An 8,702-nucleotide genomic window follows, 5' to 3' on the forward strand; every position below is an offset into this window, starting at 1 on the left:
TTGAACAGAAAGCAGTTTAGGCCTATAGCTTGCTACTGTAACTCTTGTTCTTTCACAAGTACCCTCCTCGATCTCCTCAGCATCTCACACCATCAGTCCGGTCAGCATATACTATCGTTCAGGTGTAAACCATTGAACCATTCTTGTAGGCTTGCTCCCTTGCATGCCCCTTGCTCGAAATTCCCACGAATAGCAGCACGTGGGTTTAGCATCCTGCCAGAAGTTTCTCCCAGCCTTCCCCACCACCGGGAAAAGGAAAACATTACCAGCAAATGAGAAAGAAAAAAAAGTAACACTTGGAATAATCAGGAACAAATTTTGATTCGATAGACGCGAAAATTTGCAGAAAGGGATATATAATGGATATACTGAAGAGGATGAGAGTATATAGACCAAAATGCGATTGCTATATTATGCTTTCTATAGAAGTTCAAAAGACATAGGTCTACCGCGACAACAGGTCCAACGCGTGTACGCGCGGCTGGTAGCCGTACAGCGGATTGCAAGCCCATTTCCAACACCAGACAGGGGCATAGGAGAAGGCAAGCCGGCGTGCCAGTGGCCCCAATCCGTACGGGAGGCGCCCTGTATGCACCTGTGCGAAGATACTTGAATAGTACACGAGGTTGCGTGCCCGTGGCTCTCGACTCTTGCGGAAGTCCGTCAACAAATCCCGCAGCACCTGCGGATTGCCCGACTGGCCGGCGAAGTAGGTGTGCAGCATGTTGGCCAATTCCCCCACGTCTTCAATCGCCTGGCAAGCGCCCTGCAGAGTGGAATTCTGGTTAGCCGGTGTGTCTCCGTTACCCCTCCCCCTGGCGGAAGGAATTGCCTCGGAGGAAATGAAAATTTACCTGACCAATGAACGATGTCATGGAGTGCGCCGCTAAATAAGAAAATGTTGCGTTAGTCTCCGGCCCACTCATATTAATTTGCGTTTCGCTTGTGAGAATCGAGTTGACTCCTTACAGTCTCCCACCAGGGCCACGCGGCCATGGGCCATCTTGGGAAAAGCAGTTTCTTCAAAAACATCACTCGCCGTCACGCGTTCCGCCACATCGACCACTGCAGGTGAGAGCGAGTCAGTCAGAATATTTTTGGGAAGAAAGGGGGAAGAGGAGGTAGAAAGAAGGGGGAGGGGAAGCAAAGAAATGAGTGAGACATGCCATCGCGTACGGTGTAATTCTTGCCAAACGGATGGAAGCGGTGTCCGTAACTTTCGTTGATCATTTCCTTAGTGGCACCTTTCCAGGTGGATCGTGTCGTGGTCTTGGCTTCGGAGGACTAATCCAGCAATTACGCTCATTAGTTTTGAGTCCATTGGTGACAAGTGAGACAGAGTCAGGCGAAGAAGGAAGGAGGAGGTGGTGGAGGAGGTTGCAAGGGAGTGACGGACCTTGACACCGACAAACCATTGACGATTTTCAGTGCACGGCCAAGAGGTGAGGATACAGTCATCGTAGAAAACCCAGGTTGCCACGCCGAGATCGTTAGGCCCGAGATGCTCCAGCGGATACGAGATGCCCGTCATGTGGGTGCGTCCGGTGAACCGGATGGTGTTGACGCCTGCCAGCCCTTGCTTGTCGGCAAGGAGCCGCCGTACGATCGACCGGATGCCATCGGCTCCCACGAGCACCTCACCGCTGAACTCGCGGCCATCGGCCAGACGAACCTTGACTGTTGGCGAATTGGGCTCATCCTCGATGCCAACAACTTCAGCCCCCAGGATGACGTGCTCCGGATCCGCCCGATGGTACAAGGCGCGGTGCATGCTGTGTCGCGGCATCGAGTACATTGAATAGCCATATGTTGGCTCGAGCCATTCAAAGTCAAGTAGACTCCATCGGGTCGTGTTGCGGTAGACCTGGATTTTTCGTAGCGGCTGGCCTTCCTTCCGAATGATGTCCATGAAGCCGAGTTGGTCAAGTAACCGGAGGGCATTCGGGGCCAGCGAGATGCCCGCACCCACGGGGGTTACCTCGGCCGTGCGCTCGAGTACCTTGTAGCTGAGCCCAATTTTCTTACAGATATTGGCCAGTGTCAACCCAGCAATACCGCCGCCAACGATCAGGACCTGAACATCGGCCTTGGGAACCATTGTGCAACGATGTCTGGAGAAAGGGGAGAGGGAGAATAACAAATAGCAGGAAGTAAAGAACTGAGAGATATTCTCGAGGCAATAAAGATGGATAGAACAGGTGGTGGTGAGAGAGCCCAGATGATAAGCCAAGGGGAAGAAGCTCAGCAACCGCTTGATTGGGCTTTGGGTGAAAAAGGAGTCCGGGTTTTGTTCATTGCAATCTGCCGGTACTTCTTAAGTATCACTCACAATGTCCTTTCAAGTTCGGCAAGTTTGTACTGTTTCCTGTTCTTGTAGACTTCGTAATGCGACGGCGAGACAGGTGCAGATGGCCGCAGAACCCAGAGGCGACCTCCCTTTCGAGGCCCTCCTTATCTTCGTTGTTTGCATGCAGACCTGGTATTTCTGCCACTCTCTGCAGGCTATGGAGGGCAATGGCGATCCGCACTGTAGCTACCAGAAGGGGTGAATCCATGTCCTTCGATTGTCGTGCCTTGCATCCGTTGACTGGAGAAGAACAGCGAGAGATTCAGCTATACAGGCTCCAAACTAGCGGTGGCGGGTACGTTCTATCTAAGGTTCACGTGACATTCAATTATCAAAGTAAGCTCTAAGCCCTCTAACACACTAGCCTAAGGGTGGTAAGGGCCATTGTTATCACCATCCCTTACTATGACACTTGTGTCAAGTGTGACGAGAAGCGCTTCAGTCTTGATAGTGTTTCAGTTTAGCACCAGCACCAGAACCAGCACCAGCGTCGACAATGCAAAGCAGGGACATTAGAGGACTCTCTTACGCATGGTTGAATACTTCAGTAGGAGCTAAATCCATATTCGATTCTTTGTCTAAATAACGAAAATGTCTAAACCTGAATGACGTATCACCATAGCATTCAATCTGCCAGTGTCCCCCTTATTCCTCCCCCTCAACACTAATTCGTTCACATAGCCGCAGATTTCCGGGGCTGGATCCGAATAAGCGCATCGCCTTGCAGCCATGGACTGCCGACTTTGCTGAAGTCCATATTGGAGACATCGATTTTGGCCGGCCCCTGGCTTCCCCATTGGAAATCGTAGTTCTTGACCAGGCGCGACACCAGTTCGCGCGCGATGATGCCAGCCATATTCTCCCCCGGGCACCGGTGGGAGCCCGCGCCGAATTGCAGGAACGCCGCGTCGGTGGCATTATTAAGGTTCTGTAAACGCGCCGTTGGACGCAGCCACCGCTCCGGCAGCCACTGCTGCGGCTGCTCATAAATCTCGGGGTCATGGTGGGTGAGATAAGGCGAGGTGCATACTACCCAGTTTTCGGGGACCGTGTAGCCATCCTCCAGCTGTACAGGGCGGTGGGTTGTACGCCACATGTGCACACCCGAGTAGTGGCGGCCACTCTCCTTGACGCATGCCAGTAGCACGGGAGACTGGTGAACGTCCTCATTCGTTTGGAATGACTGCCGAATGGCCTCCACATACTCTGGGTTCCGGATAAGCTGCGAATAGTGTCAGTTCGGTGATACTAGTGGGCTAGGAGAGGGTAAATATATCCGGCAAGGAACAAACAGACCTCCATGGCGGTCCAGGCAATGCTAGCCACAGTGCTCGTGTGAGCGGCGAACATGAGCACTGTATGGTGCGACGGATAGTATTCTTGCAGATGGGCCGTCCGCGGATCTTCCAATGTATAGGTGATATAGTCCAGCGAACCCTTCCATTTTTCAGGGTTCTGGCGACGGATCGCCATCTGCTGGGCAAATATCTCGGCGAAGCGATCTCTGGCCTTGCCCAGTCGTCGTGCTGGAGGGTGAGGAAACCAGTCCGGCAGTAAAAGATTCAGTGGGTGGCCTATCTCGTCCTCCATCCGGTGCAGGAGATCGTAGAGCTCGTCTATGTGTTCATCGTAGAAGTCCTGTCCCATGAGAGTCCGTACAATCACACGGTGGACATACTTGGACGCCTCTTCGAACACTTTGACGTCCGATTGCTGGCTCCATTTGAGCAGTGCCTTATCGGCCTCCTCGCCTGCAAGCTCGGTGTAACGATCCAGGGTCACCTTGCGATTGATGCCGCGATTCAGCGAGCCCACGAGATTGCGGAAATGGTCAAAATACCCAGGGATGGCAATCTTCTTCAAGAATATGCCCTGTACAATGTCAGAAGTTTGTTCCCTCTTTTACGGTGGAGAGAATGGAGAGAGGGAACTAATGCCTACAATTCCGCCACCAAACGACCAGATGTCCTCCTTGACATCCACGTACATACGATTGAGCTGGGTACCTCTCAAGTAGACAATGTTGGCAAACAATATCTTGACATGAAAGATGGGGCCACACTTGCGTGTCGCGTCTTGCACGAAGGCGACCGGGCGATTCAGAAAGGCCAATGCATCGCCGACTAGAGGATATCCCAGTCGGGGAGAGGGGAAGGCTTTCGAGCCTCCAGCTCGGCGCAACTGGAAGACCACCAGCAAGAAGAAGAGAGCTCCTGCCACGATCATGGGCTGTGCGAGCAAATGCTCGTCATCGGCCAAACGGGCTTGGATAGCCTCAATCATGCTCGCCATCAGGGATAATCAGAGGTTAGACAGATCCTGAGATGTAAACGAGGGTTGAAGCGAGAGACGGATAATCCAGGTCCAGAATTGCTCATCTGGTTCCTGCTCAAGACATAAAAGTTCTTGGGGCCTACGCTTGGTCTAGGGTGGGCCGGTTGCGCCGCAGAAAACGCGCGCGGAGTCAGGGCACCCCAAGACGGGTAGTTCGAGACCGATGATCTGCAAAGATTGGCTACGAAGAGCAAATTCTACCAGCTTCTTTAGTTCCTAGGAGGATTTTCAAGATACCTGGTGCGGGGAGACAATACAGGTAGCATCCATGTCGCGGCAGTGGCTGCAGGAATGCCCACCGCATTTTGGGCTCGAAGGTAGGCACGCCGGTGCCACCCATGATGGTGGCGGTGGGTAGCTTCCCACCTGGTTTATGTCCTTAGAGGGTAAAAGCAACGGAATCCCCTACATATGCACATTCCCCCGGAGCAGATGCAGAAGAAACTGCCGTTGACCTGAATTGGCTGCCGCTGGAGATCGACAATCTCCTCGCATGTCGAAATGCTTACTCGGGCCGACAAAACTGACAGATCAGTTTCTTGGCTGAACTCGCTGCGGTCTGAAGCCAACTACCAGCGAGTCGGCCAAGATCTAGATTGGCGCTCACCTGACACTTCGACACCTGAGTCAATTCGGCCAGAAGTGCCTCCACTGCTAGATTCAAAGTTTCACTGGCGCCATGCACCATCCGAGTCCTTGCACCCCATTCGTACCGCCCTCTCTGGCTTGACTTAGATCATGCCTAACTACTTAGTAGTGTCGTGAGGATTCTCCGCGGACCCAATGAATACGATTGGTTTTGTCAACTTTGAAACATCATAGTCCGGCTTGGTCTGATACCGGAGCACTCCGGGGAGACAGTCACGACTATTCTTTACGTGATGTGCATAGCCTTATCTTGACGGTGTGCGCAAGAGGTGGAAAGCCGGAGTAAACGGTCAGGTTCGCCATATCCACAAAAGTTTCCGAGTGTGCATGTAAAGATCTCATATATTTACACGCATCGAGCGTGGCCTTCGATGCAGGGGGCTTTCCCCGGGTTCCCTTTATGGACGATATTGAACTCCAAAGCTAGTGTTCGCAATTAAAGTAATTCGCATACTTTGGCACAGTGCGAGAGGATCGTCGTTTGATGGTCCACTTGTGATAAATATATCACAGACAATACTGCTTCGTCTAGGAGAAATATATAAGGTCGTCCAGCAACTGCAAATTAGTATAATTTCTTGCAATATCAATGGGCTGGCAAAGCCAAGAGGTCCAGTGCAACGCTGGCGGTCTTTCCGCACTCTGTCAAACTGAAGTTAACTTTAAAATTCCCCCAGAGATGCCGCCTGCTATATCGAAGAATGCTGGCATGACCTTCCAGCCAATCATTGATCACACACTGAGACGTTCAACATGCTGTTGTTTCACGGGGATTGAAAGCCCTCCTTAGTAGATCCAGTCCTAATCGGGTTGATGATCATGCAATATCCGAGATGCTACCAATCTGCAATGATGAAGGGCGTACCACCAAATGAGGCCAAAGTAAGGGTGTCTGGGGATGAAGAACAGCACTGGAACAATGGAGACAAAAGTCGATTGCTTCGATTTCGTCTCCTGCCTGCACGAAATCAGGCACCGGGATTATAGAGTATATCCGCCCCGGCATTCGCGCTGAACCCTGTCGAAGAAGGGCCTTGTCAAATGGTTCACCTCCGGTTCATGCTCTAAATCTTCTCCTTATCTCTCCAGTTGAACTATTCCGTTCATTAAGCCTACAGCAGCCTGATAGCAACAAGTTTGACTCTCACATCGCCGTTGACTAGGCCATTATTTTCCCATCATGCATTCGATTACTCCCTCGGAAGTCATTAAACTGCGCCAGCTGCTGGCGGGTACCAACGCTGAGGTCCTCACCGAGGGTGAACCCGGATACGCGGAAGGCATCAGACGCTGGAGTGACACATGCGAAAAGAAAGCCGTCAGTGGCCCTTGAGGAAGAAACACTCGATTGATGTTATACTGACTGTGAATGGTTATAGGGAGCCGTAGTCCTTCCCACCACGGCCGAGGAGGTCTCGCTAACCGTGGTCTTTGCGAGCAATCACCAGATACCTATGGTGGTTCACAATGGCGGTCACTCCACTAGCGGCGCCTCCGCAACGGAAGGGGGGATTGTTATCAGTATGACCAAAATGCGCGGCGTGGTGGTGGACCCCGAACGCAAAACAATCACGGCCCAGGGAGGCACCGTGTGGGAGGATATCGACCGTGCAGCAGCTCCCTACAAGCTGGCCACTGTCGGCGGCACCGTCAACCACACGGGGGTTGGTGGGCTGACCCTGGGAGGAGGTTATGGCTGGTTGACAGGCCGCTACGGGTTGACCATTGACAACTTGCTGGGAGCCACCGTCGTGGTGGCGGATGGTCGTATTCTGAAGACTTCCGAGACGGAGAATCCGGATCTGTTCTGGGCCATTCGTGGTGCTGGTCAAAATTTCGGCGTCACCACCGAGTTTATCTTCCAGGCCTATGAGCAGAAGAACGAAGTGTATGCGGGCCTGCTGAGCTGGCCGGCGCAGTGTCTGCCCCAGATCATTGAGTTTGTCAACCACTTCGAGGATGACACCAACAAAGGGGACATGGGCATCTTCTTTGGTTTCTGCGGTGCCATGCCCCCTGGCCGGGTGAGTATCGTGGCGGCCATCTTCTACAATGGACCCCAGGAGGAGGCCGAGAGGCAATTTAACCCCATTCTAAAACTGGGACCCACCATTAACACGGCAAAAATGATGCCGTATGAGCAGCTGAATAGCATCCAGAACCCCATCGCCACGTATGGGGGTCGCAAGTCGTTCAGCGGGGCCTTCGTCAAGCTGCCTCTGCAGGTCGAGTTCTTCCAGGAACTACTGGAGGACTACGGCACGATGATCAAGACCTACGATGGGGTCAGTGCCACCGCCGTTCTCTTCGAGCTGGTTTCGCACAAGAAGGCCATTCAGGTGCCCAAGGATACCATGTCCTATTCGACCCGGGGTCCATGGTACAATGTGGGTTGTGCGTTCCGCTGGGAAGATCCCAGCTTGGACAAGATAATGCGCGAGACACAGCGCGCCCTCATGCGGAAGGTTGGCGATCGTGCCGGTGGTGGTGCCCATGCCCGAGCATATGCCAACTACTCGCATAGTGACGGCCGAGCAAAGGATGTCTATGGGGACAACCTGCCGCGGCTGCAGAAGCTGAAGAAACAGTACGACCCAAAGAATGTGTTCAAGAAGTGGTTGAACCTGCTTCCCGAGGAAGATGTTCAGATTTAGTTAGCTAGCAGTTCAGTGCTATAGATATGGATTCGGTTCAAGACCCCGAGTATATTTGAGTATGTAAAAAATGTAAAAGAAGACAAAATACATCTTCATTCATGGGCTACACACCGTAGCTAAACAACCACCCCTGTCTCCTAGGAAAATCTTGCCTTTCATTACTTTGAACAATGGATTCTGCGTTCGGAATATTAAGGCCAAACGAGAGAAGAACCTGCTAGATCAATATTAATTTTACCGGGAAGCAGCCAAGAGCTTCAGTGAGGCTCGTCCTCCCTCAAGTTACGCGTTTGCGTGATCGGCCAAGATATAGATAGATCCCTTTTTTTCAGCAACGCCATGTCAAGTTCGTACATGCTTTGGGCTCATACAGGATGGCTTTGTCCGCCACATGCCGCCGGTGCAGCAAGGTCGGATTCCGATGGTGGCTCCCACGAGTCCCTTGCCTGCCGGGAGGTCGTCGGAAGTCTGACTTGCCTGCTTTGCTCGCCCGGCTCCCGTAAGGGGGAATGGGTCAAGCCTCCTACGTCGAACACTTTCGAACTTTGGAGTTATATGCCAGACGCATGCTGGGCAAATAGAACCGAAATATCCAGCTGTTGCTCAGTTATCAGACTTGGCCAGCATCCCATGCCGGAGGAGAAAGCGAAGGGGCAGACTAGTGTGGCCGCAAGTGACCCAAGCATCCCGCGGAAAGTCGTGCAATCTTACGGTCT

General features: G+C 52.5%; 3 protein-coding genes across 3 annotated transcripts; 1 reads left to right on the forward strand and 2 right to left on the reverse strand.

Moving 5' to 3' along the window:
• Window positions 1-1,041: 1,041 nt before the first annotated feature.
• On the reverse strand, window positions 1,042-2,098 carry An18g00490 (uncharacterized protein; the record flags this gene model as incomplete). The annotated part of the gene is made up of 3 exons (XM_059745552.1): window positions 1,042-1,065; window positions 1,177-1,284; window positions 1,397-2,098. The coding sequence occupies 3 exons, from the start codon at window positions 2,096-2,098 to the stop codon at window positions 1,042-1,044; spliced, it is 834 nt and encodes a 277-aa protein (XP_059602871.1).
• A 922-nt stretch (window positions 2,099-3,020) lies between these two features.
• Window positions 3,021-5,021, reverse strand: An18g00500 (uncharacterized protein; the record flags this gene model as incomplete). The annotated part of the gene is made up of 5 exons (XM_001398482.3): window positions 3,021-3,569; window positions 3,644-4,219; window positions 4,289-4,528; window positions 4,765-4,849; window positions 4,981-5,021. 5 exons carry the CDS (start codon window positions 5,019-5,021, stop codon window positions 3,021-3,023), a joined length of 1,491 nt encoding a protein of 496 aa, XP_001398519.3.
• A 1,488-nt stretch (window positions 5,022-6,509) lies between these two features.
• An18g00510 (uncharacterized protein) lies at window positions 6,510-7,983 on the forward strand (the record flags this gene model as incomplete). The annotated part of the gene is made up of 2 exons (XM_001398483.1): window positions 6,510-6,647; window positions 6,709-7,983. The coding sequence occupies 2 exons, from the start codon at window positions 6,510-6,512 to the stop codon at window positions 7,981-7,983; spliced, it is 1,413 nt and encodes a 470-aa protein (XP_001398520.1).
• Between the last annotated feature and the right edge of the window lie 719 nt (window positions 7,984-8,702).

The sequence above is a fragment of the Aspergillus niger genome (genome assembly GCF_000002855.4).
Source record: "Aspergillus niger supercontig An18".
NCBI lineage: Eukaryota > Fungi > Ascomycota > Eurotiomycetes > Eurotiales > Aspergillaceae > Aspergillus > Aspergillus niger.